The 23,125-nt window shown below is 42.6% G+C and overlaps 1 protein-coding gene across 4 annotated transcripts in view; it reads left to right on the top strand.

Moving 5' to 3' along the window:
* Positions 1–17,918, top strand: part of LOC124139308 (protein FAM133-like) — a 47,026-nt gene extending 29,108 nt beyond the window's left edge. For 2 of the 4 annotated variants that reach the window (XM_046506283.2, XM_046506282.2), the window contains 6 exons: positions 4,486–4,603; positions 6,673–6,852; positions 7,496–7,585; positions 10,440–10,568; positions 15,023–15,106; positions 15,811–17,918. In XM_046506283.2, the coding sequence (XP_046362239.2) occupies positions 4,486–4,603; positions 6,673–6,852; positions 7,496–7,585; positions 10,440–10,568; positions 15,023–15,106; positions 15,811–15,912 (703 nt within the window). In that variant the 3' untranslated portion in view covers positions 15,913–17,918. Of the gene's footprint in view, positions 1–1,838; positions 2,071–2,160; positions 2,275–4,485; positions 4,604–6,672; positions 6,853–7,495; positions 7,586–10,439; positions 10,569–15,022; positions 15,107–15,810 lie in introns of those variants that run through there. The other 2 variants (XM_046506284.2, XM_046506285.2) reach the window with 2 other exon arrangements.
* The last annotated feature ends 5,207 nt before the right edge of the window (positions 17,919–23,125 follow it).

Below are 23,125 nucleotides of genomic sequence, written 5' to 3'. Positions count from 1 at the left end.
ATTGGGGCGAACCGGGATTCGAACCCACAATCATAGGATTCTGGCGTGTCCAAAGGACGCAACTCTGCAAAGCGAATCGCGGCGCCTTAGACGACAGGGCCACCTCTGCTGAGGTCTGTTTGAGGCGCCGCACGCGTTGTGTGTGCCCGTCAGCTGATCACTGACCTCGAGCTGTCCCGATTATGACCCTTGATTTGTCAGCACCATAATACTGATACTGGTTCCACCAAATGGTTCACCTGTACAACATGCATAACTTCGGGCTTTCCTCCCACATTAAACAGACACGCAAGTCGATATATAACCAAAATACTGTTCAAAGCAACGTTAAACCCTTATCACTCATTCCGGAATCCAGGACATGGCAATGTCATATGCATGAATGGAACTGTTGTCACAGAAGACCCACGTAACGATTATTAATAAACTTGTAGGTAGCAGCTATGCATTAATCATATCGCTTACACCCAGAGTTATACGAACACATGGTGAGCCAGGCATGTAGACATGTTATATATTACATAGGCTAACACCGAGTCTCTGAAATAAACCTATTTTACAGAAAAGATGTTCTTAAATTATATTAATACAATATAATAAAAAGGTGCCTTTATTTTCAAAAACTGCAGTAATCTGGACTTGCCCACTTTATAGATTTGATAGGGCTGTATTGGATATTATTTGTTTCAGGGTCTGTATGAAATGCTAACAGTAATATATGACGAGGCCATTGCGTCAGCAGCGCGGTGACGGGTTGGTCCAGTTGGTAGTGTGGTTGTCGCCGAGCCTCTTTGGTTTAACACTTACAGCTTTACTTCATGTGCATGTCTGTAGCGAATGAGTCGCTCGTTGCTCAACAAAAATTCTCACATGAATTGGTCCTGGCTGTTACATTACATATACAATTAAATTATGTTTTTTCTGGTGAATCTATTTTTATCTCACACCCTGCTGGGATAGCAATGCAAAGCAGTGTCAGGTGGTATGAACGGGTACTCTCGACGTCGATCATATGGACATATGTCTATCTTGAAACAGAGCCAGACGAGTTAATCAGCTTCTCTTGAACAAAAAGCAGATGACGTAACACAAGCTATGTATACCTGTTACAGCAAGAATCAGCTCACTGCTGCTCGTTAAAGCTCCATGGCACACATTTGACAAAGAGGGCAGTTTGACGACTTTCATGTTTATGCTGCTGCATTTGGTGAGGCTATTGAAGCTACCCTTGCCCCTCAAATAACACTGGGATTCTTTGTAAATTTTAATGTGTATTTGATGTATAGGATGGTTTAAAGTTGACACATTCTAACATGTTTAAATTCGTGACAATACGCAATATCTGTCAAAGATGACCTTAAATCAGTAACTGGGAAAAAAAAATTAAATCAAGTAACAGAGCTGAGCGTCTTTTCATCAAGAACATGCTACTTTTTTTATTCGACAGAAAACCAATACGTTCAAAGTCGGATATCAGTATGTGTCAATGCCGCATACAGCTTTATCATTTTGCAACCACCTGACGCGTAACGAATATGTCGATAACATTATACCATTCACAAAGAGCCCCGGGTTAATATGTATTTAAGCTTTGCTTTGACCTGTCATATATCATATATTTATTAAGTCTTTTCCCAACTTGATATTAACCTGTCAGACCCTCAAAATGTCCAACCCTATATCGAAATCAAATATTTACATTTGATAAACCTGTCATTGAGCAAATTGTTACCTCTACGATCTGCCAGTTTGAGATCGGCCCTGCATGCGACGCTAATAAAATTCAAGCGTTGTGTATACTGTATGTTGCCGCTTAGCAAGCAATTACTCAGGCCACGTGAAAAAGACTATCAAGTACTAAACGTGAGCCTCTATAGCGACGAGTCTATAGCCAGCGAAGCTTGGAGTGTAGGGTGTTGTATATTATGTGTTGATAACGGTGAAAAACTCGTGGACGCTATTGTGCTCACCAGTACTATCAGTGTATATTAGCGTTCGACTGAATAGTGTGTGTACCAGCCCAGCCCTCTGAAGCACATGTGACATGGAGGTGGTCACTTGGAGGCCAAGGTGGGTCACGGCGTTTCCTGGGGAGAGCTACTTACCCCTGTGCTATTTTGTATATCTACCTAAATTTATTTCACGCATTCATTGTCATAGCTGGGTAGATTATTCTGTACACAAACAGGTTGTAGTGTGCTCATAGTGATATACATAAATATATACCGTGAGCAATCGAGGTAAGGCGTCAGTTATTGAAATGAAACCTGTGCGGTAAGTACTTTTAAAACTTTTGATAAATGTCCTTAATAAATTCTTTAAATTTATGAGCATTTCTAGGTTGTTCTCAAGTTTACTCAATAAACTCGACGCTATTTGTATACTGCCGTGAGTGGGGGATTGAGTAAGCGAATGAGCGAGTTGGAATAACTCTGTTTTTATTTTGGTTGGAGTGAGATAATGAGAGACTTTGGATAAAAGCTGCTTTGAACAGTTTATGCAACATATTTCCTTAGACTGAGGTTATTGCCCTAAATAAAATGAATGATAGACTTTGACTACTTTGGTCAGACACGGAGACGAAATACTACCGAGACACCATGCGTCATTATCTGGCTGAGTGTGAGATTCGAACCTATGATCCCGAGGCTAAGGGGACCATATCTGAACTGCGAATCGTAGCGACATGGCCCAACGGGATGACCCCTTTCACATCATATGTTTTATATAATTATGTTTTGTTCCATACATGTTGCCATTAATGTGTGTAATGGAAACACAGTGGAGTAAGATCGTGTTCTGGGGCGACTTTAGATTAGGACCGGAAGTACAGGTCTGCTAACAGATCAATAACTTACCATTAGCCATTATCGTTTTTTTTTTATAAGCCTCTAACTGTGAACTGACGTCAGATAGTATACCTTAAGTTTTTTTTACATTTTAATACAACACATGCATCTAAATAAAGCATCTTCATTCTAAAAAAACAGTCAAATCTGCGCAAACAATATTTATTTTGCGAAGAAATCCTTAGTGTACAGTTTATTCGTGTGACGTCGGATCCTAGGTTTTCTGGCGTCAAACGTTTTCGAATGATTACATACGCTATAACGGGGGGTGTAGACCAAAATTGTATGGTCGAATGAGATGTTTTGCAGTTGTTCATGTGATTAGAGAGAAAACTACGACTATTTCTTAAGCGTCCGAAAACCCATAACACGGGGATACATTGATCATTGTGTGCACTTTTAATATTCAAGCGGGTCTGTTGATAACTGAATTGGTTCAATATATTTGAACGTTTTGGGAATGATTAACATATAAGGTGGATATGAGAGCGGCAATTTCAAAGTTTAGCAGGTCTCAGACGTTTTTGCCACTGTGTTGAAGACCCTTGAAGATCCGGGGTAGAATAGATCTTCGGCAACCCATGCTTGCCGTAAAAGGGGACGATGCTTGTCATCGGTGTGGTCAGGATCGCTGACTTGGTTGATGCATGTCATCGATTCCGATTGCGTGGATCGATGCTCATGATGTCAGTCACTGGATTGTCTGGTTCAGACTCGATTATTTACAGACCACCGTCATATAGCTGGAATATTGCTGAGTGCGGCGTTAAATAATAAACAAACAAACAAACACTGTTGAAACCTACAATCACGGGTATGGTGTTGACAAACATGGGTTCAAAATCAAGGCAGATCTGGTGTGCGAAGCTGCGGGACACTAACCCAAGCCCTTTGTGTCTTGGGGAACACATTTCCCTATAAGTCTATTGTGATAAATAGAATGGAGGTAAAATACGCCAGTAATCTGGATTAATCTTCCTAAGTTCGGTGTCAATTCGGACCGAAGTTCCGGTGACCCTTACACCATACCATTGCAGGAAATTCGTTCTGGCATATGATTGTACCACACCGTTGTCGCATACCATCGTTGCAAACCGTTACAACGTATAACTGTACCGTAACATCACATCATTGTGGCATATTGTTATGGAATATCATTGTAGCACACCGTTATAGCATACCATTGTAGCATACCGTTATAGCATATCATTGTAGCATACCGTTGTCGCATACCATTGTTGCAAACCGTTACAACGTATAACTGTACCGTAACATCACATCATTGTGGCATATTGTTATGTTATATCATTGTAGCACACCGTTATAGCATACCATTGTAGCATACCGTTATAGCATATCATTGTAGCATATCATTGTAGCATACCGTTATAGCATACCAGTATAGCAAAATGTTACACCATAGCATTGACACACTGCTACAGCAGATCAGTATAGCATACCGTTACAGCATATCATTAGAACATACTGTTACACCATAGCATTGACACATACCGTTACAGCAGATCAGTGTCGCATACCGTAACAGCGTAACATTGGCACATAACGTTACAACATACCATTGCATACCGTTAAAACATGCCACATTATCAATACTATAAACATGTTTGTTTTACAGTCTTGCAGACAACCAGTTCCGAGCTGAAATGCGCAGACTCATGGGGTCAGAAGTCATACACTTGAATGACCGGAAGTGGAACGAGAGATTCCAGCGCCGTCTTCAGGAAGAATACGAGGTAATGGGGCAGCACTACGGTCTAGTAGTTAGTTGGACGGCCATTCATATTCAGACTTACCGCTGATGCGCTGTGGGTGAGTGAGTGAGTGAGTATTGTTTTACGCCGCTTTTAGCAATATTCCAGCAATATCACGGCGGGGGACACCAGAAATGGGCTTCACACAATGTACCCATGTGGGGAATCGAACCCGGGTCTTCGGCGTGACGAGCAAACGCTTTAACCACTAGGCTACCCGACCGCCCCCTGATGCGCTGTGAAATATCGGGAGTATTGGCAGCCACTCCGTAAACACCTGCCCACCAAATACTGTACCTATTCGCTTAACACATCTCTGTGTGATTTGATATTTTACTGGCAACACTAGAAATCAATATTTAAAACGACAGTTGCCCAAACGGAGGTGGGGTAGCAAAAACAATCTTTCAACGTGATGGACAAATGGCACACACAACTAAAATCGCTCAAGTTCAATGACACGTCACATCAATAGCGTAAATGACAGCCCCATGCTACAAGACACTCGTCAGTCGAAAAAGTCAGTCGTCTGATGACGTCACGCGGGATACGTGGTCATTGTTCTTGGAGGGCATGGATCGGTTCTTGTCGGTTGGCCTGAGGATGTAGTTGCTGTCGAATACGACGATCCATGACATCCCAGAGGTGTTCTATTTGGGAGTCTGGGTAGCGTGCCACGGCCACTGCAACACGTTGACGTTGTTGGCTGCAAGGAAGTTCTGTACGATTCGGACTGTATGGGGTCTGGCGTTGTCATGCTGATAAAGGACACCACGTGTCAGCTGTTGTAGAAATGGAAGGACTAAAGAACGACGAATGTAATCCATGTAACGCTGAGCTGTCAAATCTCCAGTAACGATGACCAGCAGTGCTCTCTCCTGCACACAACTTCCTCACCACACCATAAAACCACCTCCTGAACTCGACATGCCGCCGTTCGTTCTCCCCTTCGGCGGTAAACACGTGGTCTTCCATCAGCTCTGAACTGACAGAACCGGCTTTCGTCAGTACAGACGACCCTCTGCCAGTCACGTCGTTGCCAACGACGTACAGTCCGGGCCCATCTCAATCTCTGACGATGATGTTGCGCTGCCAATAACTATTCTCTGTAAGGTCTGTAAGTCCTAATGCCCTCATTCCCTAAGTCGCTGACGATGTCACTGTCAGGAACGATTCTGGAGATGCAAAGTACGAAATTACCGGTCTTCATTGGGCGTAGTTACCCTGGGTCTGCCTGTCCTTGGCCTGTCTAATGACTGCCCGGTCTGTCTGTAAAGTTGTGGGCATAGGTAGTTCCCATCTGAATCATACTCAGGGACCGCTCCATTGTTTGGATGTCAGTCGTTGCATTTTGGGGGTTATTTTAATCAGTGTGAGTGTCTGACATGCCGTCCGTATCATTTATATACCCTTATTTCACTTGTAGTTTCGACTGCCAAAGCGGCACGTGTTTCCAACCTTTTGGCATTTTCTAGAAATAGGTCGTGCCGTGGACGTGGTCACTTTCTCCATGGAGCATTGTTGTGCTTGGACGATGTGTTTTGCATTGATTTAGTTTGAGCTTGTGTTTTTAAAATTCTTGCAATTTCATGTTTAAAATGGTAAAGTTTCTTTTGGCCGTCAGTTTATAAACAATTCAACTTTACGGAAGTATTAATGCAGACAAAAAATCGGTAAAACCTTACTATTGAAAGGCAAGCTTTATGTGCAAGTAGACAAGGCGTACGACCTAGACGTGTGGGAGAATGTTTCCTCAAATATTAATATCGACATCAGAGAGTAGTTATTTCTGTCCAGGCAACACAATGACTAAACTAATTCCATGAAAGTCAAAACCCTGATCATAAAACGCCCGACCGAAGGATTAAGATAAAAAAATATCATGTCTTCATGTTTTTCCATCTTCCTAATGCCCATCAAAACTTGATTAATTTATTAACATTAAAGGTATGTTATTTATAGTATAATCAGACGAATTCGTTAGATGGATTCAAGATGTTATAAAATCTTTTATCTTCGTTTGCCATCTTGTGATTGTTTATATCAAACAGAAACGACTTGACCGGAAGGAGGATGAGTTGGCAGAAGCCGAAGCCGTGCGCATCCGGAAGTTGAAGCTTGAAGGCCTAGTTCCAATGTCAGCAGAAAATGGCGCGGATGAATACGGCCACGTGACAGGAGGAAGTGGTAAAAGGTCAAAAGAAAAGAGGAAAAGAGGGCACAAGTCTAGGGTAAGTGTCGAAGCTCTAAACAGGAAAAATGGCAAAATTAGCTTTTGTACACATACATCATGTAATATAATAGGAGATACACATTGATTCAAGACAAATGATCACCCTTCATGAAATATTCAAAAGGTATGGTGAAATATTCAATAATAGATATCATACAAAGACTGCTTGTTGACATTAATCAGCAGACATTCTTCCGCCAACCCCGCCATGTTTCCGGTTCATGTATTTCTACGCGTTTTGACTTCAAATGAAGACATCTTGTAATTAACGCTGTTCATACGCCCCCCACACATCGATATTAATCCACTCCATCCTCAACTTGACAATGCATTGTCAGGTGTGCACTGTGTCACCTGTCATACAATCATTCACAAAGTCGCATCCTGCTAACTGTTTACCCTGAGCGTGCTACTCTCGCTTCAAAACTAATCCCATATTAAACCTGTTCATGTGAAGTGTACATTGTTAGGACTTATTGGGAAAAAAGGAGCATCATCAATAGCATGTCATGCGTTCTAAAACGGCGTTTTTAATCACCATGTAGGTGGAATTCACATTGGTTTATACAAATAAGGCATTTATTAAAGGTAAGGATTAGTACGGAAATAGAAACATTTTTTGTTAAATATTTTCGTTCCAGAAAAAAAGATCCCCCAGTCCTTCTCCCCGTGGGACCAGATGTAGGAGTGCACCGCCGGCTCGGCCAGTCACGTGGTACAAACCGTCAGAGGTAGGCTTATGTTTGAGCTGGAGTTGTCAACTGACAGAGTGAAACCTCGTTTGTCCGGATCCTGTTAATAATTGGAACGCTTTAAATTATGCAAATGGACATTATTCCGTATCATGGATTCAATGATAAATAACTTTGTTAATCCGATTGACTTCACTGCGAACGTACGGATGGACGAGGTTTCCCAGAATACGGTGACGGCACAACGGGTTAATTGGTGACTGTGGTATGATTACCTTGACATACACGTATCTTCGAGTCAGCGGGAGTCAGCGTTTATAATTAACCTACATTGCCATGTGTATCAGGATAGTTCCCGCTGAGCTATTTTGTTCTCTTTACGTCAATCCTGATTATTGGAAAAAAACGTAACCCAACATGGTTATATCCGCTTTGAATTGTATATATAACACAGCGTGACGCTTTGAATTGTATATATGACACAGCGTGACGGCATAATGTGGGCGTAACCTCCGCAGTGACGTAGGCTGCACACATGAACATGTACCAGTTTTGTGAAAACAACGAGCACGGTATAGGTCTGACTGTGTTCGAATCCCGATCAGCAGATCCTGGTGCAGCTAAGCAACGCAAATTTGTACAGTGAAATATGCCTAAGAGTTCTCGGCCACCCGTGCACCTTGTTCGTCGTTTGACATACCCGGTGCGATAACGGAGGGTGCTTTTCTGGGGTACAATAAAGTCGTCTCTTAATTTTAAGTTGACGAAACTTTGTATTCATATTGATGTTGGGGTGAACTGGTGCCTTTTGCTACTTCTGTAAAATACATTGAGGGTTGAAAGCATTTCCCAAACAGAACCTGGGCATTTCTTTGCATTTTCTGATTCAGTTGATATTCCATGGGTTTGTGCTCTGCAGTGCAATAACTCTAAACAAACTGTCGCTCATTCTTGCACCATGAACGCACGTTCACACGCTCAGTTATCTCAAACCAACTCATTCACTCACTAAACCAAGACCCACTCACTCACTCACTAACTGGCTCACTTAACCAAGACCCACCCACTTATTCACTCACTAAACCAAGACCCACCCATTCACTCACTTTACCAAGGCCCACCCACTCACTCACTCGATCACTGGCTCACTTAACCAAGACCCACCCACTCACTTACTCACTCACAAAACCAAGACCCACTCATTCACTCACTAAACAAAGACCCACTCACTGGCTCACTTAACCAAGACTCACTCACTCATTCACTTAACCAATACCCACTCACTCACTCGCTGAACGAAGACTCCCTCACTCACTTAACCAAGATCCACTCACTGGCTCGCTTAACCAAGACCAACTCACTCACTGGCTCACTTAACAAAGACCAACTCACTCACTCACTCACTGGCTCGCTTAACCAAGACCAACTCACTCACTCACTCACTGGCTCACTTAACAAAGACCAACTCACTCATTCACTCACTAAACCAAGACCCACTCATTCATTCACTGGCTCAACCAAGACCCACTCATTCACTCACTAAACCAAGACTCACTCACTCACTCACTGAACCATGACCCACTCACTCACTCACTTAACCAATACCCACTCACTCACTCACTGGCTCGCTTAACCAAGACCAACTCACTCACTCACTCACTGACTCACTTAACCAAGACCCACTCACTCATTCACTCACAAAACCAAGACCCAGTCACTCACTCACTGGCTCGCTTAACCAAGACCAACTCACTCACTCACTCACTGACTCACTTAACCAAGACCCACTCACTCATTCACTCACAAAACCAAGACCCAGTCACTCACTCACTGGCTCAACCAAGACCCACTCATTCACTCACTTAACCATAACCCACTCACTCACTCACTGGCTCACTTAACCAAGACTCACTCACACATTCACTTAACCCAGACCCACTTACTCACTCACTCACTCACAAAACCAAGACCCACTCACTCACTGGCTCAACCAAGACCCACTCATTCACTCACTCAACCATAACCCACTCACTCACTCACTGGCTCACTTAACCAAGACTCACTCACTCACTCATTAACTTAACCCAGACCCACTTACTCACTCACTCACTAAACCAAGACCCACTCACTCACTCATTCACTCACTGGCTCAAACAAGACCCACTCACTCACTCACTTAACCAAGACCCACACACTCACTCACTTACTGGCTCACTTAACCAAGACCAACCCACTCACTCACTGGCTCACTTAACCAAGACCCACTCATTCAATCACTGGCTCACTTAACCAAAACCCACTGACTCACTCAGTAAACCAAGACCCACCCACCCACTCACTGGCTCACTTAACCAAGACTCACTCACTAACTCACTCACTTATCCAAGACCCATTCACTCACTCACTGGCTCGATTAACCAAGACCAACTCACTCACTGGCTCACTTAACCAAGACTCACTCACTCACTCACTTAACCAAGACCCACTCACTCACTCACTGGCTCGCTTAACCAAGACCAACCCACTCACTCACTCACTCACTCATTTAACCAAGACCCACTCACTGGCTCACGTAATCAAGACTCACTCCCTCACTCACTGGCTCGCTTAACCAAGACCAACTCATTCATTCACTCACTCACTCACTCACAGGCTCACTTTGCCAAGACTCACTCAGTCACTCACTTAACCAAGACTCACTCACTCACTGTCTCACTTAACCAAGACTCACTCACTCACTGGCTCACTTAACCAAGACCCACTCACCCACTCACTGACTCACTTACCCAAAACCCACTTACTCACTCACTCACTCATTGGCTCACTTAACCAAGACCCACTCACTCAGTCACAAACTGGCTCACTTAACCAAGACGCACTCACTCACTCACAGGACATCCCGACTCAAGTAGAGCTCATGAACAAGCGCAGGTCCCGTAAACACAGCATGAGGAGCCGCGACCGTTCCAAATCGAGAGATGCGTCAAGTGGTAACAACGAAAGCTCCCCCAGAGAAGACAGAGTGAGTAAACTGAAAGCGAGGCTAATGGTTACATTAGACGTGGAGAACACGATGAATCTTTTGACCCTGTTCTTATGATGAGGGAATGTATATATACAAATCATAAGAAGTTATAACAGCCGATTCTTTCATATTACTATACACTCTAAAATGTGTTTAGATCCCAAACACAAACCTAAACGCGTTCCTTTTCCCATAATTTTGACGTGTTTAGTGTCTAAACATATTCGTATTGTGTTTAGCAGCTAAACGTGTTTAGGGTCTAAATGTGGGAAAGGCCCGTATCCACCCGACAATGTCCATATCGTTGTTATTCTAATAATCTCAACATGTTTCAGTTCTAAACATGTTTAGGTTATGGGGACGTTTTGTTTAGGCTTGGAGAAGATAGCTAATTTCGTGTATTTGAACTAAATGTGTTCAAGTAGAACACACTAAATGTGAATTCCGTTTAGGATTTAAACACATTCCTAAACATGTTTAGTTTGTTTGTTTGTTTGTTTGTTTGTTTGCTGTACTATATGACAGCGGTCTGCAAATAATCGAGTCTGGACCAGACAATCCAGTGATTGACATCATGAGCATCTACCCACGCAATTGGGATGCGATGACATGCATCAACTTAGTCAGCCTGACCGCCCGATCCCGTTACGACAAGCATAGTCGCCTTTAACCGCAAGCATTGGTCGCTGAAGACCTATTCTACCCCGGATCTTTACGGGTCTAAACATGTCTTATATGTGTTTATATTTATATTGTGAGGTAAACATTTTGCTGGAATACCTTTTCACTTAGACTACAGTCAAAATTCCTCTGTGTACCTTATACCACACACACACACACACACACACACACACCTGCATACCCTTCGCTCTTTTAGTGCAGCAATATTGGACGCGACGTGATTTCACCTCACCCCCAAAAACAGTGTTTGGGAGGGGATATTCAAGCTATGTAAATGTCTAAGTATATATCCTGAAAGAAAACAACGTTAGGGATAATGAATATTTTAATAAGAAGTATTTTGGTTGTTGTAAAGACTGGGCTCACAGTTTCATACAAAAAATCTCCAAAACTATTCATGATTTCCCAAACTTGTTTTGTTCAGTATATGCTACAATGGGTAAGCGTTTAAATAATGATGACCCATTGTGCCACGTAAATGTTTAAATAACTCGTAAATGTTTACCGGATACCCCTGGTCATCGTGTTGACCACTCAAATAAGTGCGTTTGATGTAAAGCTATTTTGAAGATTATTTCAGTTATATCCCAGCGTGTCAGCTACATGTGGGAGGGACGTGGCGTAGGTGTTGGCGTTTACCAATTTGATGAAACCCACGAGCACTGGTATGGTGGTGAAAAACCAAGAATTATAATCAGGGCTAATTCGAATCCACGATCGTAGGTTTGTTTTTTTGCACGCCTCATGGGCGCATTTGAACAACAAATCGCAGCGCCTTAGCCGTACCCGCGACATTACTCAAAGGGATACATATATATTAAATTATAATGTTTACAAGCCGAAGTAGATTGAGCAATAACTATGAACAGTACGTGATTTCCAAATGAATTGATCTCCGGTTTTGTCAAGTATTGATATCCAAAGCCATATTACGGAATGATCGAGGCATGAACCAAGGGGGACATTTTTTTCGAAAAAAGTGAGTTAACTCATAGGCCCTCTTGTTTTCATGGTAGACCGCCATCGATACTGGTGTTTGGAACAGTCTCGGCAAATGTCGCAGTAAGACGCAAATAGAACATCAAGCCTTTTTTTATTGCAAATCATTCGTCTCTCTTCCTGGAGTTTTGTTAGAAAGAAACGGAAGGTTAAAATTGCATGTCAAATAAATCTGAAATGCAAATATTTCCTCTTCTTGCCTATTTCCGGCGCTACATCGTCTCCTTTGGCAGCGTTTATTATGCAGCCTGCTTGAAAGACTTCTAATCTCACCGGTTAGCCATGTTTGTTTTTTCTTCTGGGCGTAATACGGCGTTTTGCTGAAAGAGGCCAGAATCAATCAAGTCTTCTCTCCTCGCTGGCATGTATATACAGCTTCCAAGGCCCGACTCTCGTTTGTACGCTTGTCACATTACTTGCCTGTCAAAGCAATGCAAATACCACCCCCGACCGCCATTAGATGCCGTAATCTGGTCGCTATACTATAGAAATGTCGTTAAGCCTAAGGCGAAGAAAATATTATTGTCGTAAAATTACGGTTTCTGGCTACGAGTAGAGAATGGGTTCATTTAGAGTCTTTTATGTGATATTAATATTTTCATCTGCAAAAGAAAGCTAGATTTATACTCTACCTCAACATTCGACATGGATTGTAAAAACGGACAACTAAATACATGTAATGTAAAAGTACTTTTACAGAAATAACTTTTCAGAAGAGCGTCGCTATAATAAAATAATGCCTCTCCTCTCAATTATTTCATTTACACTGCACTAGATATTTAAAGGTATTAAGCTTTAAATGGGGAAAAATTACCACATCCTGGCTACTTCAGACACTGGAAATAGAACAAAGACATTGGTCCGGGAATTGGCATGAAAGATTTCTCTTATGAAAGCCTTGTCTGAGCTCATCTTGGGTAATAGTAAAATTGCAATGAAAGCTTTGGCTCCCGAAAGCTTTTGAGCTCCAAACACCATTTTGCCAGACTGGATTGATTGATTTTTGTACATATATTTTAGAAAGCAAAAAACGGACGGCTAAAAGTTTGTTGTCCTTGATTATTCTTACATGCCCCGGGTGCACTGACAAACATTATGTTGAATGACTATTGGGTGATTGACATTATCCAAACATCTCACTGATCTGAAACACCGATGATTGATCTTTTCACTTCACTCATTCACTGATCTGAAACACTGAAGGTTGATGACTTAACGTCACCCTTTCACTGATCTGAAACACTGGTGGTTGATGAATTAACGTCACCCATTCACTGATCTAAATCACTGATGGTTCGTGACTTAATGTCAACCCTTTCATTGATCTGAAACACTGATGGTTGATGACTTAACGTCACCCTTTCACTGATCTGAGACACTGGTGGTTGATGAATTAACGTCACCCATTCACTGACCTGAAACACTGGTGGTTGATGAATTAACGTCACCCATTCACTGATCTAAATCACTGGTGGTTCTTGACTTTATGTCAACCCTTTCATTGATCTGAAACACTGATGGTTGATGACTTAACGTCACCCTTTCACTGATCTGAAACACTGGTGGTTGATGAATTAACGTCAACCCCTTCACTGACCTGAAACACTGATGATTGATGACTTAACGTCAATCCCTTCACTGATCTGAAACACTGACGGTTGATGACTTTACGTCAACCCCTTCACTGACCTGAAACACTGATGGTTGATGACTTAACGTCAACCCCTTCACTGACCTGAAACACTGATGGTTGATGACTTAACGTCAACCCCTTCACTGATCTGAAACACTGGTGGTTGATGAATTAACGTCACCCATTCACTGACCTGAAACACTGGTGGTTGATGAATTAACGTCACCCATTCACTGACCTGAAACACTGACGGTTGATGACTTTACGTCAACCCCTTCACTGACCTGAAACACTGATGGTTGATGACTTAACGTCAACCCCTTCACTGACCTGAAACACTGATGGTTGATGACTTAACGTCAACCCCTTCACTGACCTGAAACACTGACGGTTGATGACTTAACGTCAATCCCTTCACTGACCTGAAACACTGATGGTTGATGACTTAACGTCAACCCCTTCACTGACCTGAAACACTGACGGTTGATGACTTAACGTCAACCCTTTCACTGACCTGAAACACAGATGGTTGATGACTTAACGTCAACCCTTTCACTGACCTGAAACACTGACGGTTGATGACTTAACGTCAACCCCTTCACTGACCTGAAACACAGATGGTTGATGACTTAACGTCAACCCCTTCACTGACCTGAAACACTGATGGTTGATGACTTAACGTCAACCCTTTCACTGACCTGAAACACAGATGGTTGATAAATTAACGTCAAACCGTTCACTCACCTGAAACACCTTCAAATTATGAGATAACGTCAACACTTTATCTGATATGTAACACTGATGGTTGATGGCTTAACGTCGATCCACAACATACAGTTGGCACTCGCATTGTTCAGAACATAAAGTTTATATTCACATGCTTCAGAACATATAATGCTGATATCAACACTGTTCAGAACATTACCTGGTATTTCTGAAGATATGAGCCACGTTTCATGTTAATTTTAAAGCTTTTAGAGCTTTGACATACATAGTTACCAGAACGTTACGTTCGTATTGAAACTGATACCATTTTAAGCTTGTCAATCGTATTGATCTTATACATCGTTTGTTCTCCAAATTATCGATTGATATATGTAATAATCAATATGTATAGTGTATATGTTGTGTCGTTTAGTCCACGTCACCGGTCGGATCTGAAGGAAGTGCGACGTCACGTCAGAAACGGCCTCGGGAAATCAAGGACTTATACCAGGAGGAGGTAACTCTATTGCATTTTTCACGAATGCTTCTTTAATAACCATATCGACAGACATGACGCAGTGGCGGCGGTTGGGCACCTTAGTTGTTAACGCTGTCGCTTCTCAAGCCAAGTCTGGGTTTGATTCCCAACGTAGTTACAATATGTCTATCGTCATGTCCTTGTTTGTGATCTCTAAAGTCACATTATATCTATCTGCATTTCGATGCTCTGTTCATGGTCATACTGTGGATGACCGCCTCCGTGGTCGAGTGGTAGAGCGTCCGCCCGGAGAGCGGAAGGTCCGGGGTTCGATCCCCGGCTGGGTCATACCAAAAGACGTTAAAAGATGGTACTTGTTGTTACCCTGTCTGGCGCTCGGCATTAAGGGGCTAAAACAAGGACTGGTCGGCTCGGAGTCAGTATGTTGTGTCTGAGTGGGGTATTCATGTTAAACTGCGGCATGGTATCTCAGTGGGCTAGCACTATAAATCGGCATCAGTCCGGACTAGTACAAGCAGCCACACAAACACACACACGTACATGCACGTCGCTATATAAATGCAATAATCTTGGACGCGACGTTAAACCCAATTTCACCTCACCTCACCTCACCTCACCTCATACTGTGGTCGTTATCTGCACCTTAAACATTCACCTATATCATACTGGACGAGCAAATGTTAAGTAACAAGTAATACATTTTAATCCTTGCTATGTTTCAGACTGTTGATGGGTTATATGTCATGGCTGAGAGGCTAGTCTATATAGACCCACATCCGAAACAAAAAGGGAAGAAAGACGTCACGATTACTGTGGCGTATTGAGACGTAACGCATAGGACAAGTGTCGACCTTTCTGATTCTTCCTCAAAGCCTGTACAAGATATTCCGTGGATATCTACCACCTATACCTGGTGTAAGGAGATACTAAGTGCCATTGCAATCAAACCCATTGTGCAATACTGCTGAAACGTAGTGGAATTAACACTTTTAACAATTATTGTCATAAGCGGCATTAACACATGTCGCTTATGACATTGTCACTTCCGCCAACGTCACTTCCGGTTTGTGTTTTTTTTCAATGGCAGCACTCTGTTTTCCTCTCTTTCTTTGCATTTGCAATTAGTCTTGAGTTTATGTTTCAAATTTAGGATTTTTTATGAGAATTTGTTATAGTAGCTATCTGACAGGTGCTTAACCATGAAAGTTACCATGGGAAGTAGGAGATAGTTATGTTTTTTGTTATTATTCAAAGTGATTGTAATCATTATTAATCCATACATTATATACGCATCGAATTCGTGTATATAGTGTATATAGTGTCTGTCTCTTCTCATAGTTTGAATGACATTAAGTTCTTCGATAACCAGTGTTGTCATGATGCAAAAACATGTACCGCTTTGATATTTGCCTTATGTATATAATCGTTGTTAATGCAATTACTGTTCTTACTATAATACATGTTGCAAGTGTAGAAATATTTCTGCACAGATCGAGAGTACCGACAGTACAGTTATCATCGGAAGGAGGTTGTGTAAGTTCAAGGGATGGAGATGGTTATGCAAATCGCTTCAAATCATCTTTTACTAAATTTTAAGAAACATATCTTAACATATTATGGATGAAAAAGAAAATGTATGTATTACATTAACGCCGACACATTTATTTGTTCCTAAGAAGTATTTTCTTTAAAAATGAGGCTGATGAACAATGGTCGAATGTTTAGATCGCATCCCATAAAATCCCATAAAAGGTTGTTATCTGGTATGCCCATCATGCGTGTGTCAATGCACCGGTCAATACACACTAAATCAGTTTTCTAAGATACTGCAAATTAAATCAGTTTTCTAAGGTACACATTAGCTCGTTTTCTTAGTTACACACTAAATCAGTTTTCTTTGGTACACACTAAATCAGTTTTCTTAGGTACACATTGAATAGGTTTTCTTAGTTACATACTAAATCAGTTTTCTTAGTTACACACTAAATCAGTTTTCTAAGTTACACACAAAATTAGTTTTCTTAGTTACACACTAAATCAGTTTTATTAGGTACATACTATATAGGTTTTCTTAGTTACACACTAAATCAGTTTTCTTAGGTACTCACTGAATAAGTTTTTTTAGTTACACACTGAATCAGTTTACTTAGTTACACACTAGATCAGTTTTCTTACTAGGTACACACTAAATCAGTTTTCTTAGTTACACACTAAATCAGTTTTCTTAGGTACACACTAAATCGATTGTCTTAGGTACACACTAAATCAGTTTTCTAAGTTACACACTAAATCAGTTTTCTTAGGTACACACTAAATCAGTTTTCTAAGTTACACACTAAATCAGTTTTCTTAGGTACACACTGAATCAGTTTTCTTAGTTACACACTAAATCAGTTTTCTTAGGTGTACACCAACTCAGGTTTCTTTTGTACACACTAAATCAGCGTGAGAGTTACAAATTACATCCGCTTTCTAAGCTACACATTCAATCAGTTTTCAACGGTACACGTTAAATCAGTTGTCTAAGCTACACATTACTCAGTTTCTTAATTTCAAATTTATTCAGGTTTCTATTGTACACATTATATCGGTTTTCTAAGTAAGGTACACATAAAATGAGGTTTCTAAAGCACAATCGAATCAGTTTTCTTTGTTCGCAATTAATCAGTTTTTTAAGTAAAAAATCCGGGTTTCTCAGATGCACATTGAATTAATTTCTCAGGTCACGCACATTAAATCACTTTCGTTAGTTGAACATTTAACAAGTTGTAAACCGAAGCATTCCCTGCAAAGAAAAGCATTTAGTTTCAATAAAAGTCTGTTTCGAAAATCGATGGTCTTGTCCTCTTTGTAAAGTATTTGTAGGGGATAGCGAAAACGAATTCCTTCGACGATGCCGGCTGGGTATTTTTACACCATGTCGTATCTCTTCGGGATGCTTTTGAAAGATAGTTGCCTTACGGGGTCCCAGTCATCTGTTTTATAATGAACGGCGACGTGATTCACGAGATTTCTGACGTCATTCCTGAACATGATTTCAGTGTTGCTACTTTATGGAGGGAACATAATGACGTCACACACTATGAGATCATTCATCATCGGTCGGATGACCTCGACAGTTTCCGAGAATTGCATGCTCTTATCAGAATGTTCCAGCCATGATCTATTTGAGAAAAGACTATTGGACAGGGTTATTGACAAGAATTATACCTGAAACGGTCTAGGAAATGAGCGCTAGTTTCGTCAGAGGTGTATGTTTGAATGAAAATAGCCGAGGTGATAGGAGCATGAATCTATGTGCAGAAACGGTTTCTTTGATCTCATACGGCGGAAATTCAAAAACGTCACATTGTGTAATGTTTAATTAGAGAATTAATTATTATTTGCACTCCCCAAGGGCTGACGTTTGAACGAAACTTCTATGATGTATATGCATCTAAACTGTCGTCGGTCTATGTTATTGTACAAACGCAATATTAATGTTTCCTTTTCTAAAAATTTAATTTCTTGACAAATATATACCCTTTGCATTACCCGATGTGGTGTACGTAAAGTAAGGTAAAAGGAAGACAGTAGATCATAAAAGACGTGGTGAGAAGTAGCGTGTGTTTATAGAGAATGAACCGCTTCCGTGGTCTAGTGGATAGAGCGTCTGCACGGAAAGTATGTGTTTCGATCCCCGGCCGCGTAATACAAAAAGACGTTAAAAGTTGATATTTGTTGTAGGCCGGTTTTAAAGTGCGAACTCAGTGAGATACCATGCCGCAGTTTAACATCAATACCTCACTCGATACAGTTTACGTCTCCGAGCCGTCCAGTCCTTGTTTGATCTCCTTAATGCCGACGGCCGGGCAAGGCAGCAACAAGTACCATATTTTTACGTCTTTTGGTATGACGCGTCCGGGGATAGAACCACCAATATTCGGCTCTCCGGGCAGATGCTTTATCCACTCGACCACGGAGGCGATCTGACCAGACAAAAGTAGTTCTAATTTAGTGGGACTAATACGTGTTCTTCCTTGCTCTTTGCATGAAGTAACGAACCTTATTTCAGCCCCTGCATACATGATGAAAGTTGTTTTACGTTTGTCACTAAGTAAATAATCAATACTGTTTGAAAAACTATATATATATTTCCAACAGACACGATAAGCTACTTAGTGTGTACACTGCTAAGATTCCTTTTACATATCTGATCTCTTGCAAACGAGTGGAAAGATTTAAGCTGTCTTTCCCCATTTCGCCATGATCTATTCCGATGTTACCGTTAGCATACACTACGAAGCATTAGACAAGTTTCATTTCTGCAGTGCTGTACGATATCCGATTGAGATCGGCATGAGTGGGCAGTTCTTAATGAATTAACAAGAAACGCGTACGGAATTCGATGGCTCTATCTCGAAATCCTTCCGCGGAGGGACATTGACCCAAGGGGTGAGAAGGTCAGGTTTGTTTCATCCTTGATGACGTATCACTACGCATGACGATCCAGGGTAAGTGTCTTGCGTCCCACATTGACGGAGCACCCATTAGAAAATGGTGCCTTTACATTCTTGCTGTATCCGTACAGCGTGGGAACTGAAAGGTTAAAGGTGAAGGAGTACTTTTTTAGCAAAATAGATAGAAAGGTCCCGATTTGATATCTTATTTTTAACCTAAAGTACTCTGTAGTACGCAGTTAATGGCGTTTGTGGTAGATGACCTTGGCGTCTACTTGGCGTCTTCTTGGCGATATTAAGATATTGAAATCTCTTGAAGTTGGTTCTTTATCAAATTAACTCATCCAGTCTTATGTAAAATGTTAAAATATGATTTGAGAATATTAACGTTTTTTTGCCAGTTGCCGGAATCATGTCAAGTCGGCGTGAAGATTTTCTCAGATCTTGTACTGAAGCCGTCCTGTCGCATCCTTAAGCCGCTAGGCTGACCTTTTAAGTTAATAACTTTATTGTGAGAAGGTCTCCAACTTAAACTGATTAGCAACAGCTGTCTGATCGAGACTTCCGTATACGACAGCATGTCACACCGCCCGCGCAACTTCCACGATAGAATGTGGAGTAAACTGTCAGATTCTCGTTACACTACAGGAGTAAGCAGTTGGTGCATGGCGATGTGTGGGGAGGGATGACAGGGTGAGTGGGGGGTGATGACAGGGTGAGTGATGGCAGGGTGAGTGGGGAGGGATGACAGGGTGAGTGGGGAGTGATGACAGGATGAGTGGGGAGTGATGACAGGGTGAGTGGGGAGTGATGACAGGGTGAGTGATGACAGGGTGAGTGGGGAGTGTTGGCAGGGTGAGTGGGTGGTGATGACAGGGTGAGGGATGACAGGGTGAGTGGGGTGTGATGACAGGGTGAGTGGGGAGTGATGACAGGGTGAGTGAGGAGTGATGACATGGTAAGTGGGGAGTGATGACAGGGTGAGTGGGGAGTGATGACAGAGTGAGTGAGGAGTGATGACATGGTAAGTGGGGAGTGATGACAGGGTGAATGGGTTTTGATGACAGGGTGAGTGGGGTGTGATGACAGGGTTAGTGGGGAGTGATGACTGGGTGAGTGGGGAGTGATGACAGGGTGAGTGATGACAGGGTAAGTGATGACAGGGTAAGTGGGGAGTGATGACAGGGTGAGTGATGACAGGGTAAGTGATGACAGGGTAAGTGGGGAGTGATGACAGGGTGAGTGATGACAGGGTAAGTGATGTCAGGGTAAGTGGGGAGTGATGACAGGGTGAGTGATGACAGGGTAAGTGATGACAGGGTGAGTGGAGAGTGATGACAGGATGAGTGGGGGGTGATGACAGGGACAGTGGAGAGTGATGACAGGGTAAGTGAGGGTGATGACAGGGTGAGTGGTGACAGGGTAAGTGATGACAGGGTGAGTGGGGAACGATGACAGGGTGAGTGTGGTGTGATGACAGGGTGATTGATGACAGGATGAGCGAGGAGTGATAACAGGGTGAGTGAGGAATGATTGCAGGATGAGTGCTGGGCGGGGACAGGGTGAGTAGGGAGTGATGACAGGGTGAATGATGACAGAGTGAGTTGGTGGTGATGACAGGGTGAGTGATGACAGGGACAGTTGGGAGTGATGACAGGGTGAGGGGGGTGATGACAGGGTGAGTGATGACAGGGACAGTGGGGAGTGATGACAGGGCGAGTGATGACAGGGGCAGTAGGTAGTGATGACAGGGTGAGGGGGGTGATGACAGGGTGAGTGATGACAGAGTGAGTTGGTGGTGATGACAGGGTGAGTGATGACAGGGACAGTGGGGAGTGATGACAGGGTGAGGGGGGTGATGACAGGGTGAGTGATGACAGGGTGAGGGGGGGGGGGGGGTGATGACAGGGTGTGTGATGACAGAGTGAGTGGGTGGTGATGACAGGGTTAGTGATGACAGGGGCAGTGGGGAGTGATGACAGGGTGAGTGGGGGCGAAGTGATGACAGGGTGGGTGATGGGTGATGACAGGGACAGTGGGGAGTGATGAAAGGGTGAGTGATGACAGGATGAGTGGAGGGTGATGACAGGGTGGGTGATGACACGGTGAGTGTGGAGTTATGACAGGGTGAGTAATGACAGGATGAGTGAGGAGTGATAACAGGGTGAGTGAGGAGTGATGACAGGATGAGTGAGGAGTGATGACAGGATGAGTGAGGAGTGATGACAGGGTGAGTGAGGAGTGATAACAGGGTGAGTGAGGAGTGATGACAGGGTTAGTGTGGAGTGATGACACGGTGAGTGAGGAGTGATGACAGGATGCGTGCTGAGCGGGGACAGGGTGAGTGAGGAGTGATGACAGGGTGAGTGAGGAGTGATGTCAGAGTGAGTGACAGGTGAGGGACACCAGTCAGACCGACAATGCTACTTTGTCGCCTAGTTCTACCTTCACTGAAAGACAAGGGACCAAAGTCAGACAGACGTTAGAGTGAGCGGCTCTACCGCTATAAAATCTACAGTGACCATAGCCATTAATGTTTTTCATAGGTCAGTGAATACTAAGGCTCTATGGCTGTGGTTACTTGTTTTACATACACATTGGCTTGACCGCGCGCACTGAATTTTGAATAAAACGCGCAGATTTTCTGCAAGAATGAATTCCCAGTATATTGGAGAATCTGTGAACACCACGCCGTGTTTTGTGCGCTGCATTTGTTGATTTCATTTTCAAATCTGCCTTACCGTGAAGATCCGGGTTAGATAGGTATTCATCAACCCATGTGTGCCGTAAAAGGCGACTATGCTTGTCGTAAGAGGCGACTAATGGGATGGGGTGGTCAGGCTCACTGACTTGGTTGATGCATGGCATCGTATCCTAATAGCGTGGATCGATGCTCATGATATCAATCACCGGGTTGTCTGGTCCAGACACGATTATTTACAGACCGCCGTCACATGGCTGGAACATTGTGGCATTAAACAAAAAACAAGCAAAACAAAAAATATTGGTTCTATAAATCATAGGTATACTATTAAGAGTTAGTTATGGAAGGATAAAATTTAATTGCTAACTTATTTTAAATAAGATGTGTAGTATATTTAGTATACACATGATCTTGAAAGTATAGGTGCCAGATTGTCTTAATTCTACAACACGCATTCAAACTAACCTTTCAGAACCCAATAGATTCGGGGTCTAACATGGCCATTGCAGGAATCCGATTCCAGAGCGAGATAACTCTAATTGAGTTCTCATTCAGTGCCCACCATGACATGCGATTGACGGAATCATCACAGCGCAGGCTGCAGAACGCTGGAGGGGCAAGTCTCGAGTTAACATTTACGGTTACGAGAAGTGAACTTGGTCCCGTCTCTCTGCGTATTAAGCGCGCTGTGTATGCCATGATGGGTCAAGTGTGGGAGATGGTGTGACGATATCTGCCGCCGTTTTGGTACTGCAAGATAAGCGTTTGACCTTTGGAGCGATTCCTTGCTTGGTCATTATCACATTATTTCCGATATTGTCACGGTTGACCTTTACATTCGTGGGATTACTTAACATCCGATGTGCTAACAAGGCATCTCAGTTTCGTGAAGCT

Source organism: Haliotis rufescens, unplaced genomic scaffold (genome assembly GCF_023055435.1).
Source record: "Haliotis rufescens isolate VD_foot unplaced genomic scaffold, xgHalRufe1.0.p SCAF_8, whole genome shotgun sequence".
In the NCBI taxonomy this organism is placed as follows: domain Eukaryota; kingdom Metazoa; phylum Mollusca; class Gastropoda; order Lepetellida; family Haliotidae; genus Haliotis; species Haliotis rufescens.
The sequence above is the reverse complement of the archived record's forward strand: the minus strand, read 5'-3'. Positions and strand labels throughout refer to the sequence as shown.